Source organism: Erpetoichthys calabaricus, chromosome 1 (genome assembly GCF_900747795.2).
Source record: "Erpetoichthys calabaricus chromosome 1, fErpCal1.3, whole genome shotgun sequence".
Classification (NCBI taxonomy): Eukaryota; Metazoa; Chordata; class Cladistia; order Polypteriformes; family Polypteridae; genus Erpetoichthys; species Erpetoichthys calabaricus.
The window spans coordinates 91,062,748-91,080,219 of NC_041394.2; the positions used below are offsets into that span (position 1 = coordinate 91,062,748).

A 17,472-nucleotide genomic window follows, 5' to 3' on the forward strand; every position below is an offset into this window, starting at 1 on the left:
ATATATATATATATATATATATATATATATATATATATATATATATATATATATATGGATTGCAGGCAATTGAGTGGCCGTGCTAAAAGTTGAGAGACGCGTTTGACATCATCACAACAGTAGAGGCTTTGCAGTGGAAACTTGATTTTCAGTGTCATGTTCTTTGGGTTCTGTAGCTCCCAATTTACATATAACCTTTAGTATTATTTAATAAGTAATCTCCTGCTCCTTGATCGAAGTTTAAGTATTACACAGTTCTAACATTATTATCTAACTTAGGCATTCATTTTGTATGTTAATGTTTAACAAAGAGCAAGCAAAGGTTGTGAATTTCTTCATTCTCTGATTTTCAAGCAGGGTTCATTACATTTTAACAGACTTTCCAAACCACAGATGTTATTGTATATAAGTAGATGCTGTTTTCGAAACGTTCGTTCAACGACATTTCACCTTAAGGAAATTCAGAAAAGTGTGCTGAGGTAAGATGCACGCTATTTAAAAAGTGTTAGGTGTGCAGTGTAAATAAATTTGCTGTGTACAATTTGTCTAGAGATACATGTGATTTTTAATTAAAAAAAAAAAAAACCCTGCATATATTTGTAAAGTGATTGCGTGTGGTGGGCATCTTCGGAACTGCGTCTTTTTTCAACTGATAGTTTTATATACCCGGTGTACTGTTTGTTTTTAAAATCCACTGGAGTGCTAATCATTGTTTCACGACATTACGGAACTGTGCTCTAGTTCTTTGCCAGTCATTGAACGTTTGCACGTCTTGGTTACTCTCTTTCCTTCCCCTTAAGACTGCCTGCTAATGGTGACAGTAACCTGTGACCGTCTGATGTTAAAAAAAAGATAGATAAATGGATGTCATGGTATGTGCTTCTTTTTTAATTGTCAGTAGCTCTAACATGAAACAAAGTTAGCGTCAATATTAACAGTATGTTTCTTCAATTCTACAGTAAACCTCAACTCCAGGAGTTCTCGGGTTCAGCCCTGGTGTACCACTGTGGCTTTAGGCTTGCATTCTTACCATTTTCACAAATCAATGGGTTACTCTTATGTCTGATTGTATAGCTGAACTCACAAATGATTTTTATACTAAAGTAGTGGCTTTGCTTTACTATTCAGTTTTCAGTGCTCATCCCCAGTCTTCAGTATTTGAATACAGTGAACTCCACAGGGTAAGGTGTTAATTAAAAAGAATGTGGTAAAGGAAAGTAAACATTTATTAGTATGATAAAAATGTGAATCTGTTAATTTTATTTACATTCAAATATGCTAGCACATATTTCTAAATGCAAAATAAGAGTATAAATGGACTAAACAATTTGATTATTTAAAAGTAAGACTGAACCATTTATCTGTGAAACTGGTTGGAATGAGAACCCTCAGCCACAGTGGTACCCCAGGACTGGCTTTAGGAACCCCTGTTTAAGTTAAGTCCTTACTCAACCCTTTTGCTGCAGATTTTAATTCCAAAAAATTTCACAATTAGCCATTTTCATCTTTAACTGATTTCACAGTTTAATTAGGTGTCCTCTTTCCATATCATCTTATGAATTCAGAAAGTGGCAACAGTGTGAGATTTACATTTATAAGAAATTAAAAATTCCTTGCTGTAGCTTTAAGTGCTTAATTCTTTTTTTCTACTTTTCTTTTTAATTAACTTTTTTCTCTTTGCTGTCTTAATTGTATTGGAATATTGAAAATTAATAATCAGTGGAGTGGACACTCAAGACAAATTATGCATAATTTTAAAGGGAAGCAGTTTTGTCATTGTTATACACTTGTGCAACTAATAATAAATAATATCTTAAATATCCTGAACATTAACAAATAATATTAAGGATAAAACAAATTAATGCAACCTGTCTAACACATCATAATGCTTGCCTCATCTAGTAATTATTTGACATAACCAGCTTGAAGTTTCTGGAGTAACATATTAAAGTTAATCAAGTGCAATGTTTCTCATTAGGTACTGAACCCATTTACTCTAGCATAGTAGTTGTCAAACTCTCTGGGACCCAGCAAAGATCCAGCAGACCACCTACAGCCAAAAATCACCTCTTAGCATTACAATTTATTTTACCACAAATATCTTTTTGGAAAAACAAATTAATAATCTGGTTCAGCATTCTTAAATTTACTTTTCATAGTCTCAGATTCTTATGATATACAGTATAATAACCTCTTGGACATGAAAATAGTATAACAGAAAACAACCCGAGAGTAATGATGCATCAGAAACCATGTATGTCAGCAGTCACTTGTAATTAAAGGGCTGTGTTGACCAGAGGCAAGCTCTCCAGGCTGCCATCAATGTGAATTTGAAGAAGAGACCTTGGCAGTTGTAGTGATCGGTTGGATTTGAGAAAGAGACTGAGTTTGAAGAAGTGTCTAGAAAGAAGGAAGGAGACACAGTGTAACTGCAACAAGTTGACAGGAGAGAAGCAAGAAGGAATAGAGTTGAAGTAGATGTTGCTGTTCTACTTAGGAAACTCATGTTGTTCACCATACAACTAACAGGAGGAACTTAATTTAGCAATGTGAAAGTCTGGTGGCAGCAAAATTGTTATACATAAATACATAAGAATATATGTAACAGACTAATATATCAGAGCATTGTAAAATTCACTTTGCTCTGATGACTCCCACTTTGAAGACCGCTTGATTTATGCCTGTGGACCGCAATATTTCTGAAAGCTTCACTTAGATAATCACTACTGTAGGATGGTAGTAGAAAGTAAAAGAAAGTAAAGAGGAGCTTATCAAAGACAACCACTAAGAAATGCATCCTTACTCACAGAGTTCTTGAAATATGGAATTAATCATCCAAACTATATAACTGAGTCAGATGGGTGATCTGAGAACTTTTAAGAAATGTCAAGATGAGATTTCGGGACAACTTGGTTATCAAGCATGTTTGACAGATTGGTGTCCTATAGGTTGAAATATTTCTTTTGAATGGTAACTCTAGCAGAGAAAATACAGACAAGACACTTGGATTGTTTAATGTTTTAAACAAAACTTAAGCTTTTTACTAACTATTTGTATTAAATATCCATATTTTAATGTTTAAAACAAGCAAAGAAAGTTTAAATACAACTGTATAACTACAGCTAAAGTCTCCAAATGCATTTTTATACACTGGTCTACAGAATACAGTGGTTCATTCGTCTTCATGGATTGTCACTATTTCAAGTATAATAGCCTTTTATTCTCCCTGAATGATGTACTTGCATTTCAAACAAAGTACATTATGTAGAAATGGTAAATTTTACAGAAAGTGTAACAATTTTGTTTTATGAGCAATTCATATTTGTGCTGTTCTTTGCATAAACTGTTCATTGTATAGGATGTCTTCATCATTGATGACTACAAGTTCGTGTAATCCAATTGCAGCAGTGTGTCAAGTGACCTCTACAGCTGACAAGAATGTTAACTTCAGTCTTTGTCAGGAGCTGGTACAACAGGCCCAGAAAGAAGGAGCCTGCATGGTTTTCCTTCCTGAGGCCTTTGATTACATTGGAACAAATCGTGAGGAAACTCTGCAGCTCTCTGAGACATTGGAGGGAGACACAATTCAACGTTACTCACAGATGACTAGGTAAGAGTTCAATGATGTTTGTAATTGTAGAGAGTAAAGGTAGACTAGGTAAGTTTCATGAAATTTTCTTACAAACAAAAGTCACAGCAAAAAGGTAATACATCAAATAGCTGAAATGTTTTCTATATTTTTAGAAACGTTTTCTAGAAAGATGCCATTATTTTCATTAGCATACAGGTGCTGGTCATAAAATTAGAATATCATGACAAAGTTGATTTATTTCAGTAATTCCATTCAAAAAGTGAAACTTGTATATTAGATTCATTCATTACACACAGACTGATGTATTTCAAATGTTTATTTCTTTTAATGTTGATGATTATAACTGACAACTAATGAAAGTCCCAAATTCAGTATCTCGGAAAATTAGAATATCAATTAAGACCAATGCAAAAAAAGGATTTTTAGAAATGTTGGCCAACTGAAAGGTATGAACATGAAAAGTATGAGCATGTGCAGCACTCAATATTTAGTTGGGGCTCCTTTGGCCTGGATTACTGCAGCAATGCGGCGTGGCATGGAGTCGATCAGTCTGTAGCACTGCTCAGGTGTTATGAGAGCCCATGTTGCTCTGATAGTGGCCTTCAGCTCTTCTGAATTGTTGGGTCTGGCGTATTGCATCTTCCTCTTCACAATACCCCATAGATTTTCAATGGGGTTAAGGTCACGCGAGTTTGCTGGCCAATCAAGAACAGGGACACCATGGTCCTTAAACCAGGTACTGGTAGCTTTGTCACTGTGTGCAGGTGCCAGGTCCTGTTGGAAAATGAAATCTGCATCTCCATAAAGTTTGTCAGCAGCAGGAAGCATGAAGTGCTCTAAAACTTCCTGGTAGATGGCTGCGTTGACCTTGTACCTCATAAAACACAATGAACCAACACCATCAGATGACATGGCACCCCAAACCATCACTGACTGTGGTAACTTTACACTGGACCTCACGCAACATGGATTCTGTGCCTCTCCTCTCTTCCTCCAAACTCTGGGACATTGATTTCCAAAGGAAATGCAAAATTTACTTTCATCAGAAAGCAGCAGTCCAGCCCTTTTTGTCTGTAGCCCAGGCGAGACGCTTCTGACGCTGTCTCTTGTTCAAGAGTGGCTTGACACAAGGAATGCGACAGCTGAAACCCATGTCTTGCATACGTCTGTGCGTGGTGGTTCTTGAAGCACTGACTCCAGCTGCAGTCCACTCTTTGTGAATCTCCCCCACATTTTTGAATGGGTTTTGTTTCACAATCCTCTCCAGGGTGTGGTTATCCCTATTGCTTGTACACTTTTTCTACCACATCTTGTCCTTCCCTTCGCCTCTCTATTAATGTGCTTGGACACAGAGCTCTGTGAACAGCCAGCCTCTTTAGCAATGACCTTTTGTGTCTTGCCCTCCATGTATAAGGTGTCAATGGTCGTCTTTTGGACAACTGTCAAGTCAGCAGTCTTCCCCATGATTGTGTAGCCTACAGAACTAGACTGAGAGACCATTTAAAGGCTTTTGCAGGTGTTTTGAGTTAATTAGCTGATTAGAGTGTGGCACCAGGTGTCTTCAATATTGAACCTTTTCACAATATTCTAATTTTCCGAGATACTGAATTTGGGACTTTCATTAGTTGTCAGTTATAATCATCAACACTAAAAGAAATAAACATTTGAAATACATCAGTCTGTGTGTAATGAATGAATCTAAAATACAAGTTTCACTTTTTGAATGGAATTACTGAAATAAATCAACTTTGTCATGATATTCTAATTTTATGACCAGCACCTGTATACTGGGGTCATCAATCCCCATATCATTTTGAAAGTGTTGTTTTGTTGTATAGCTTGCTCTCCTCTTTTTTTGCTGTTTTTTATCCATAAACATACTTGCGTTTTTTCACCTGTTTATCTACCCATCTCTCTTTTTTCAAACTTTCTTAATCTATTTTTGGATGAATGAGATTAACCAGCCTATTGCAGGTCATAACACAGTTGTTAGCACTGGGTCAGTTTAGAGTTGACAGTTATTCAGTGTGAAAAACTGTTGTTGTCATCATGCCAAAAGCATTTTGCCTGTAAACTAACAGTTCTTCCAGCAATCATTTTTCCCAGGTATTCAGTCCTACCTTTTATTTAATTTGTGTCTACATGAAGCTCAAAAATGTCAAGCTGTCACCAGGCAGGACTTTAAAATTTATGTTGTTCAGTAATAAAACATGTATAAAGTTATCAATAAAATTTTATTTCCAGTTGTCCTTTTTGAACTTGTTATTACTTGAACACCACCTACATCACTGTGCTGAAGGAGACACAGAAGACATGTTTTGGAGTGTTCAGTTATTTGGTTATTAATCTACTGTTTGTAGGGAAACACCAATAGGAGTATACAGATGAGGGCTTCTTCTGGAAACGGAACCATTTCCGTCTGTACCAGGTGGTACTGATAAGGACCATGTTATCTGGACACGACCAAATAACAATTATCAAACTATTACCTTTTTAAATATTTTCCTAATTCGTTACAATATGTCATTTTGTGCCCCTGAGCTGCAGGCCAGTTTACAAAAATGTGCTAGTAATCCTATCTCTCCATATTACCTAGCAATGCTTGTATGAAGCACTTTCATTTACTAAGAGGACCATTTGGCATGATTTCTGATTCCCAAAGAATCGTCCCTTGATCTGCTGTTGTAGACTTTAACCTAATAAGTTTCACGGCACCATTATTTACTTGCCAATTTTAAATGCACAAGTCTCATGTTTGTATCACAATGTACACTTTATATACTGTAGATAGTTTTAGTTAATGTATTACAATATTACAGTAATTTAAAATGCTAGAAAATTCTTTAGTCCATTTTGCATTAAAATGCAGTACATAGGAGAGTGATATATATTTTCATTTTTATGAGTTTTAGGAGAGCATCAAACATTCAGCAGCATATCTATAGACATATATCTGAGCTGACCTTCTCCATTGCAGTGTGGCTAGGAGTCAGAAACGTTTTCAACAGCTTTTCAGGTGGAAAGCAGGAGCGACTGATGGGTACAATGCCAATCTATTGAAGGGTCATGCTGGCCAAATTTAGAGTAAATAATCTAGTAGAAACTCGCATGAAAAAGAAGCCATGGTAACTTTTAACAAAGGGCATCCCAGCTACAAGCTTCTTCTCAAAACGTTTTTAGTGCTCTCAGGCAAATAATTTTTATAACTGTAACCAATTAGCAGTCCTTTAGTTTCTGGTATGATCTAGGCATTAAAGCCCTTATAGTCAACTTTTTCGTCCTTTGGACATATAACTTGCTGTACTTCTTTGAAGTGTTCATTTTTAAACGTGCATTTGATATACAGGTATAATATGCATCATTGTTGACATCTTGAAACACATTGGATACTCCATCTTCTTAAGTATGACTCTTTTCACTATTTAAAGGGAAAATTTCTTGCTTTATAAATGTTGTGTGTAACCTCTTTTCAGGGACCTAGGAATCTGGGTTTCTCTTGGTGGATTTCATGAACGAGGGCATACATGGGAAACAGATCGAAGAATCTACAACAGTCATGTGATCATCAACTCTGAAGGTAAGTTTTTGTAGCTTTCCCCAGATCAGTGTCTTAATAAACCCTGTCTTTACACTATTCAGGCAATTCCTTCACACTCATGACTTGGTTTTTGCTCTGATACACATTGCCAGCTGTGAGACCTTCTACAGACAACTGTGTGCCTTTACAAATCATGTGTAATAAATTGAATAGACCACAGGTGGACTTCAGGCAAGGTGTGGAAACATCTCAACTATGGCAAATAGAATGGGATGAACCTTAGCCAGATTTGAAGTGTCGTAGTAAAGGGTCTGAATACTTATGTCATTGCAATTCAGTTTTTTATTTTTAATAGATTTACAAAATCTCTTGCAGTCTGTATCTTTTAGAATTGCTATTAATATTTCATATCATCACATATTTGCCTCTAGGTTGTCTTTGGTCTTTTATGTTGGGTAATTTGAGTTCTGTTGTATTTGTGAGTTTGTTATATATGCTTGAATTTTAAAAATGCTTTCAAGCTAGTAAAAAAATGAAACTTGCTTATTTTGTTTTAGGACATAAACAGATAGTGGTATTAACACCAGAAGTCATTGAACCCAGTGGAAAATGTGGTGTGTTACTAAAATGAAATTTTTTTTTTCTTCAGGGAGCATCATGGCAGTGTACCGAAAGTGTCATCTATTTGATGTGGAACTACCTGAGAAAAAAGTGTCACTGAGAGAAAGTGCCTTCACTATTCCAGGGCCAAAAATACTTGAACCCCTACAGTCACCAATTGGCAAGGTAAAATTTATTAAGAATGAGTTTTAATAGTCTTAGTATTACATCTTTCAGCAAAAATAGGGGAAGATCAAGAGTATCCATCCATCCGTTCATTCATATACAGAACTTGTAGGACAGTAATTACTGCTGCTACTCCATAGATGCAAAGGCCTACTTTCAGATTCTGTCCCAATGTCTGCATGCAGTGTGCACTTTTACTTTATGTCCATATCTGTTTTTTCTTGGTACCATGTTTGTTTAGCTGTTGACTCTAAAATGGCCTTTTTGTGAATGTGGGTTTGTGTACAAGTGTACCCAGGGATGGAATTATATTTGACTTAGAGGTGTTTTCAGCCTTGAGCGTGATGTAGCCAAGATAGGTTTGGGTAATTAAGTTTATTGGTTTCATGTGTAGTTAAAAATAATTAGTTCTGGAAGACAAATTATTTTGCTGCTCTGATTTTTTTTACAATGTGTACAAGCGATGTGCTGAATGAACACATACTGTTCAAAACAAAACCGATTCATATTCTCCTGTTAAGGTTAAATTGGTATTTGCCACTGTTGCCATCAAGCTTTTGGAAGTATTTTGCCTGTAAATTAACAGTTCTTCCAGCAATCATTTTTCCCAGGTATTCAGTCCTACCTTTTATTTAATTTGTGTCTACATGAAGCTCAAAAATGTCAAGCTGTCACCAGGCAGGCAGCTTTTTGAATTAAATAAGTTATAAAAATGAAGAGATATAACTGTATAAGATTCCCAACAAAATGCTTTTTTTTGTGTAAGCATTTTTGGTCAATGACTTATTCATGCATAGTGATTGCAAATATTATGATTGTTTTATAGAAGCTGAAAGTAAGACCTCAAGGTTTAGTTGTGCTTTCCAATTTCAGTTAAGAAGGGTTAAAAAATAAAATACTTAATCGTTTTTATTTTTGACAAAGGTAAAGGATAGAAGTGTGTAATCTGAAATAAACACACAAAATATGCAAGTTATGTTTTAAAGGTACACTAGAGTTTTCTATCTTATGCATACATCTTAACACAGAATTACAGTGGCAACTTGATCCCATTGTTGCATTTCACAGAAATTTTAGTTTATTTTAAGTTTTATTGCAATGGATGAACATTTTTTTTTGTCTTTTCAAGCTAAGACCCATCCAGTCACAAGCTGGATTTCTTCATGAGTTTGTATAACCAAGAATCTTGCCTGGTATAGTAATTCACAGGCACACTTTTTTCAAGTCAAAGTAAAGATTACCTAGAAAAAGCAAGTGTACAATGCCTTACAAATAAAATATGTGAACTGAAGCAAAGAAAAACTAAGAAAATAGGAAAAAACAAAACTTTGTTTCTGCTATATCCAATAAAACTGAAATAGCTAGTGATTAAATAAAAAGAAATAATTTTAAATAGTTTTATTTATATTATACAAACTAACTAGTTTTTCAACAACTTATAAATATTTTCAAAAGTCAAAGCTTTGTGCAGCTAAGACCATATCCTTCAGCATTTCAGAATTAACAGACTTGAAAGTGCTTTGTTTAAAATACAGTCATCTTCAGATGGTAACTTAAGTTAAGGATAGCTAACTATTGTATTCTGATCCACACACTAAGAAACATAATGTTCTTTTTTACTTAATTAGTACAGGTATTTTGATTCCTAGTAGTGATAGAAGTACCTATTTATTTAGGACACCAAAATCAGATTGACTTGAAATCTTTAAACGTTTAGTGTTTTACAATTAATGTCATCTAGTATAGCTAGAAAGTTTGTGATGCTCCAGGGCTAAGTTTGATACTAGTCTACCTACAGAATAAGTTGGTAGGCTATCTTCTGAACAGGATAGAACCAACCACTTATAGCCATGTGTTTTTGTAAGTTGGAGGTGGAGTTCATTTGCTCTATCCTAAAACATTTATCATTTTTTCTCATTCCCCTTTTTCAGTCCACTAAATTGGAGGCCAGGGGTTACTCCACCAATTTCTTTGCAATTCGCTCTTCCGTAAAAATAGCTAGCATGTATTTGATCAACTTGCTGTCTGTTAATAGGTCAACTGTGACTGATAGCCAGTTATTACCAATGAAATCACATAATTAGTTATCAGAAAGCAATAGGCTTAGCTATTGGCTATCAATACTAGAAGGCTAAACTGACTGATAGCTGAAAATAATCAAAGAAATCCGCAGAAAAAGCAAGCTGACCATAAGGAGGAAGTTACAACAATAAGTTAATTGGAACAGTAACAATGGTGACACAAATGTAATGGATAAAATCACATTTTTTCTTCAAGTAAAAATAAATAGTATCATTAATAAAAAGCTACTCTAAAAATTAATACATACATACAAAGTAATACATTACTACCACTAGCTATACATCAAATTGAATGATTCCTGATCAGTTCCAATGCTTTTGCCACTAGTCTGGCTGAAGAGACACTGATGACCAATTTTTACAACTCACAGTCCTGCTATAAAGATAAATACCACCAGATTTAATTAGTTGAAAATTGTACATGATTCATCGACTCCATCAAACTCTGACCGACCAAACAAAGTGTGTGGCTTCTGTTTTTTTAGCACTGGCTTTTTAAAACCAGATGCAGTGTAGTTGTTGGAATGGCCTTCAGAAACTGTTACTATAAAGTGAAAATATAGTATTTAGTAATGGTCATCTCAACCTCCCATTTGATGTATTTCAGAGAGTAATCAGTTAAGCCTTTATCTTTCATTAGTTCAAGAATTTTATGTTTTCTTTTTCTTTTTCCTAGCTTGGTTTGGCTATTTGCTATGATGTGCGGTTTCCAGAGCTTTCATTGGCACTTATGCGACAGGGGGCCGAGATTTTAACGTATCCTTCAGCTTTTACAGTAGCAACTGGAACTGCTCATTGGGAGGTCAGTAAAATAATTTCACGTAATGTCTTTAAATTTCTGTTTTGTTCTATACACTAAATGAAATTTCTTTCTGAGGCCGTTTTGTTAATACTTTTAATTTTTTTCTTGTTAGGAACGTTGTAAAATTTTCATGGTGTATTTATCACTAGTTTGTTAGTGTTTTTTTAATATCAGACTAACAGCTATTATCCTTCAAATTCACTTCCTCCTCTTTTCATGGTTAGGCCTTTCAGGGGGGGACAGATATTCTTGTTATCCACCCTTTCTATGGATTATGTATCTTTGTTATTTAAGCTCATATTGATTTATTTTTTGTTACTTATTCATTATTATTCTTACCTAATTAAAATTATATTTTCTTGTTACTATTTCTTTTACATCTTGTAAAGCACTTAAAAATATGCCATAGAAATAAATGTTTTTGTTATATCACTTTCAGTCATATAGCCATTGGGCTTCCTTTTGGCCTAAACCATTCCACCTCCACTCAACTGTATTTTTTTTCTTGACTGCGTCACTTATTTCCTCCCTGTCCATCTTATCTCTCTTGTGACATTTTGTCTTCCTCACTCTTTTTGTGCTTCTCCATACCTACCTGATTCTCATCTTGAACCTTTCCAACTTTGTGTAACATTCCATTTTTATCAGCCTTCTCTCACTCCTATGCACCATGCCAGATTATGCAGTACTTTCCTACTTTCTACTGTTTTATTTATGTTAATTAATAGGCAGAGTAAGAGACACTCCCACAACTTGTATAGTAAGTGCCTTGCATTTGGTACCACCACCAAGTTTAAACATTTGTCACAATTTACCTGACAAGCAGAACCCCGTTGGTTTCTTGAAAATAATTCCAAAATCACACCATTACACAACATCTTGCAGCAACCCATGCATCGAAGAGAGTTCTTCTCAATTCCTTTTGCCGCACTTTTTGCATAATCATAGTACCAATTTTTAGCTCTTTACCGCCAAAGTACAGGGTAATTCTAATGAGGCCCCAAGTTATAATGTATTACTGTCTTAATAATGAAACAATCCAAACGAAATAAAAATCGCAGCATTCCTGGATAAATATATGAATGAGTGAGGCATTGCGTTCTTTTTGACTTATTGTGAATGAACTGGATGACTGTAAAATCAGTGAAGGTTATTTCCAGCAAGATGAGACAACCTGGCACACATCAGCTTGCAGCATGACACAAATTGAATCTGTTTTTGGCAATCGGGTCTTTTCAAAGGAACAATGGCCACCTTGTTCCCCAGATCTGTCACTTCCAGATTTCTTCCTTTGGTGAGCACTTGAATGGAAAAGTGTACAAGAACAAGCCTCATACACAATTACAGCAAAACATTGAACAGGAAATTGCTTCCATCACACCTACAATGCTTGCGGATACCTTTGCCAATATGGAGCACCATCTTGATCTGTGTTTGCAAAAAGAAGGCAATCATTTCCAACACCAATTATGATTGGATCTCTTACACATATATCAAGGTATGCACTGTATTTACTTAGTTTCTGTTGCTTCATTATTATGTGAGTGACACTCAGGGCCCTCTCCCTGTACTTTGGTGGCCATTCTAGGGTTCATCTTCAGATTTGTAGCAGCTGTCCATTTCAGTGTTATAATAGTAATTAGAATTACAGACATTCTTGTGATTAAGGAAAAAAGCAAAACTTGAGAAACAAAAATGTTTCCTATTTCATGCTGTACAACTTTCACTTTAACATCATAATTCTACAAATACACCAATCTGAAAAAATACAACTTTCTTGCACTTTTCTAAAAAAAAAAAAAAAAGAAAAAAAAAAGAAAGAAAGAATGAAAAAGTGTCATTTTTCCAAGACTAAGATCACTTGAGGAAAATGCTGAAATCATCCGATATAAGTAACGGTCTTGAAGATGGAGTGAGTAATTGTAATCTGAACAAAATCTCAGTAATAAGAGCAAAAAGTAGAATGTTTAAGGCATAAACTGTGTTAATAATTAGTAATTGTATAGGATTTATCTTTAACTGATTTTAAAATTTGTTGAAATACATCATTATATTTAAGACAAACATTATACCTAATATAAAAATATATGAAAGTTGTAAGCATTACTTTTTGACTGTACTTGAAAACTAAATATGGAGAAGTACTGGTAGATGACCAGCTTAGTTAACTGTGACAGCACCACAGAGAAGAGGTGCTGATTATGGAAATGAGATATGTAACTTGGCTAAATCATAACATTTCATTAAGTATTTCTGTTTCTTGAGACAGTAGTAAAATTCATTATTTCAGATTATTTCATTATATTTACATCGGTTTTGACATTGATCCTATACTGCTATTGACAGAAACAATGTGTCTAAACAGAAGTCAGACCAAAAATGTAATTTTTGTTAACTGAGCTTGATCTTTATCTGTGCTATTCTCTGGTATGGTCAGACCAGGTAGGTTTAGATTTTTGATTTTAAAAAGACCTGAAAATTGCATTTGTATTGCTAAAATATAAATACTATTCAGTAACTGTATATCTATTGAAGAGTGTTATTTAACACATTTTAATGTTTTTTTATTGATTCATTTTTTGGGATTTTAGCTTTGGATTTGAGGCTTCTTTATTGTCTTTTGTTTACTTTGCTTTATTTGTTTTGTACTTGGGTAGGTTCTACTTCGTGCTCGTGCGATTGAGACACAGACTTTTGTAATTGCTGCAGCTCAAGTAGGCAGGCACAATTCTAGCCGTACCTCCTACGGCCATTCTCTAATTGTGGATCCTTGGGGTGACATCATTGGACGCTGTGGAGGAGATAAACCAGGCTATGCATTGGCAGAAATTGACTTGAACAAGCTGAGAAGAGTGCGGACAGACATGCCTGTCCAGAAACACAGGCGGGAGAATGAACTGTACCTCAATGACTGGAAGCAACACTTATGAAGTAATATGTAACATTGTGTTGTCATTAAATGACATAATCAAATGCAATTTTCGGAATTACTCAGAAGACTACCACGGTTAACTTTCAAATGTCAACTTTACTCAATTGAATTTTTCTGGAAAAAGGTCATTTATCGTGTTAAGAAAATTTAATGCAAGCAAAGAGCATTGTCTCCACATATAATGCAATATAGCAGGTGTAAGCCTATAACTCAACTGTGCCTCCATTTTGCTTTCTCATACTTTCAGTTGGTCATCAACTAATATATTTCACTTATTTCTGCTGTGTATGTTCAACTCCGTAAAGAAATCGACTTACCAGTACATGTTTCAAATGATCCATCAGATAAATCCTTTGTATTTATGGGTATTGATATAAAGAGTAAATATTAGTAATTTACAGCAGCACTTGTGATATCTCTAAAGATAGGTTTGAATTCTCTTAAATATGTTAAATTATTTCTTGATGAGTCTTACCAGTGTTGTGTGACAAAGATGGAAAATCACTCTGTTACTGTTTTTGGTGTTTCTGAGTAAATGCTCTCCTTGACATTCCAGTGTGTCTTAGACTTGGTTTTGCTTTCATTTTTTCATTTGAGACATAGTGTTTTTGAGAATAAAGACTTACCAGATCTGTGAGAAACCTTATAATGGTAGATGGACATGACAAAAAATTGTTTCTGCAGTGACTTTCTGAGTTCCTAATTCCTCTTGCTTATGTGACTCACCATGTTCAGGTAAGGGAAATGTAGTTTTGTGTAGAAGTTTACATTATTATGCTTAATGCCTTTAGAATACTGTACTGATTTTATCTTACCACATTGTTTAAATGCAAGATGTTATCAGGATAAGTCCTCAACCCATCCCAGGTCTCTTTCATCCACATAACCACAGTCCCATTTAGCACAGTGGCCCAATTTAGAGTTTGCCAATTACTGCAGTACACACCTTTGAGATGTGAAAGGCATCCAAAATAATCCAAAGAATCTCCATACGGAAACAGGAAGAGCTCACACGTACATAATTGTTGAGTCAGGAAACTCATAGTATAGAATATTTCTATTTTAATCTCATCTTCTATTTCTGAAATCAACAACATTTAAAATAGTAAAGATAACACATGGGGTGCCCAGTGATTTTGAAAGTAGACATCTTAAGCAGTTTGACAAACTAAGTATCTTTATATCTGAATCTCTGAAATCCAAAGGGAACATTCAGTTGGATGAGAGGTTAATGGTCATATTTACAAAACACCAAGGAGGAACACCTACATTATGAGAGTTGTCGGTGACTATTTTTTCTCATAAACAGGATGCAGTCTGATGTGGAAGTCTGTACTTAAGTTACTAAGGATGCAGTGTGTGTATGTGATAAACTTAATTTGAACTTTGTATTATGTTAGTGTTGCTCTCTCAGTTCCAGTTTGCTGTTTTCAACTTGTTGGTCCAGTTCTCTCCTGCGTGGGCTTTTTTTTAGGTATTTCATATTTCTCCCACATTCCAAAGTTGTGTATGTTAAGATTGGCAAGTGAGGGTAAATGTGTGTAAATGTGCTCTACAAAGTTCTGACATTCCTTTCAGGGTTGGTTCTTGCCATGCATATAATGTTGTCAGAATAGGCTCTGCCTCCTCCTGAATCTGTAATAGAGAAATTGAACGAAAAAAAAACACAGTTGATAAGTAGTAGATATAGTTTCAATTTACCTCTACAGGTTTGTAGACTTATCATTTTAAATGACAAACTTAAAATAAAGCCGCATTGCTGATCCTCTGTAGTTCCCTTCAACTTTACGAAAGTATTACTCTTCCTGTCCTGCACTAAAGGAATTATCAGTTAAACAGTATATTTTTATATTAATATTAAAGTACTCATGCCCTGTGTCTGCTTCTGTAGTTTGTGTATGGTAGTGCTGAAGATAATGTATGTGTCACTTGTCTTGAATCTGTTTAATGTCATGTCTAAGTAATGTGCTTGTATTGTTAGCATTACTTAAGGGTTTAATGAGATTTTATTGTCTTGAAATAATTAGTACAGGATAGCACAGTAGTAGAATAAATAATGTTACTGCTGCACTGTTCCGGAGACTTGACATAGATTCCCAGCTAAATCATTGTACGTGTGGAGTTTGCTTGTCCTTCCCATATCCAGATTAATTCTCCTTAGGTACTCCATGGATTCAAGGATTGTATTTTACTGCCTGTTTACACAACCAGTGTTTAAGACATTTTTTCATCTTAAAAGTATATAAAATAAAACACAACTTAAAAGACAATAGTTAGCATAAAACATGTAACAAGATAACAGTTACAAAAAGAAATGAATCAATAAAGATTGCTACATATTTAATTAAAGCAATCTGTATTATTAATCTTTATAGTAATCCCTCCTCGATCGCGGGGGTTGCGTTCCAGAACCCCCCGCGAAATGTGAAAATCCGCAAAGTAGATACCATATGTTTATATGGTTATTTTTATATTGTCATGCTTGGGTCACAGATTTGCACAGAAACACAGGAGGTTGTAGAGAGACAGGGTCTTTATTCAAACACTGCAAACAAACATTTGTCTCTTTTTCAAAAGTTTAAACTGTGCTCCATGACAAGACAGAGATGACAGTTCCGTCTCACGATTAAAAGAATGCAAACATATCTTCCTCTTCAAAGGAGTGCGCGTCAGGAGCAGAGAATGTCAGAGAGAGAGAGAAAAAAGCAAACAATCAGAAATCAATAGGGCTGTTTGGGCTTTTAAGTATGCGAAGCACCGCTGGACAACGCAGCTGCTAGGAAGGGAGCAATGTGAAGGTAGCCTTTCAGCATTTTTTTAGAGGAGCGTCCGTATCGTCTAGTGATGCGAACAGCCCCCCTGCTCACACCCCCCCCCCCCCGTCAGGAGCACAGATTGTCAGAGCAAGAGAGAGAGAGAGAGAAGCAAACAATCAAAAATCAATACGTGCTGTTTGATCTTTTAAGTATGCGAAGCACCGTGCAGGAAGCATATCGCTTGACCAAGCAGCCACATTTAAGCCCAGCAAGGAAGAGAGCAATGTGAAGGTAATCTTTCAGTGTTTTTTGAGGAGTGGCCGTATCTTCTACGGGTGCGAACAGCCCCCGTGCTCACAATATATTTGAGGAGTTTTATTTAATAGGTAATACGCGCTCTGGTTGGGTAGCTTCTCAGCCATCTGCCAATAGCGTCCCTTGTATGAAATCAACTGTGCAAACCAACTGAGGAAGCATGTACCAGAAATTAAAAGACCCATTGTCCTCAGAAATCCGCGAACCAGCAAAAAATCCGCGATATATATTTAAATATGCTTACATATAAAATCCGCGATAGAGTGATGCCGCGAAAGTCGAAGCACGACATAGCGAGGGATTACTGTATAATGTTTATTATGTAGAAGTACTTACAGTGCGATAAAGCAGAATGTAATAAGCATACATATGAAATGGTATGCCTAATTTATGAATAATTTTATCAAAAAATGGAGTATATACAGTATTATAAGAAGAATCAAAATAGCCTAAAACAGAGCCTTCAGGGTACACCTGTGCAGAGAGGTAGGTACAGTTGGAGATTTGAAAAATCTTAATTATTGTAAACTGACCAAATTCATTTTTTTTTCATAAGAATAAACAAGAATGGGCGGCACGGTGGCGCAGTGGTAGCGCTGCTGCCTCGCAGTTAGGAGACCTGAGTTCACTTCCCGGGTCCGAGTTTGCATGTTCTCCCCATGTCTGTATG

The 17,472-nt window shown here is 35.4% G+C and overlaps 1 protein-coding gene across 1 annotated transcript; it reads left to right on the plus strand.

The window, feature by feature from the left end:
- Positions 1-156: 156 nt before the first annotated feature.
- nit1 (nitrilase 1) lies at positions 157-14,284 on the plus strand. Its single transcript, XM_028803297.2, has 6 exons — positions 157-479; positions 3,359-3,610; positions 7,066-7,169; positions 7,780-7,916; positions 10,674-10,799; positions 13,457-14,284. The coding sequence occupies exons 1-6, from the start codon at positions 394-396 to the stop codon at positions 13,727-13,729; spliced, it is 978 nt and encodes a 325-aa protein (XP_028659130.1). The 5' UTR covers positions 157-393; the 3' UTR covers positions 13,730-14,284.
- Positions 14,285-17,472: the final 3,188 nt, after the last annotated feature.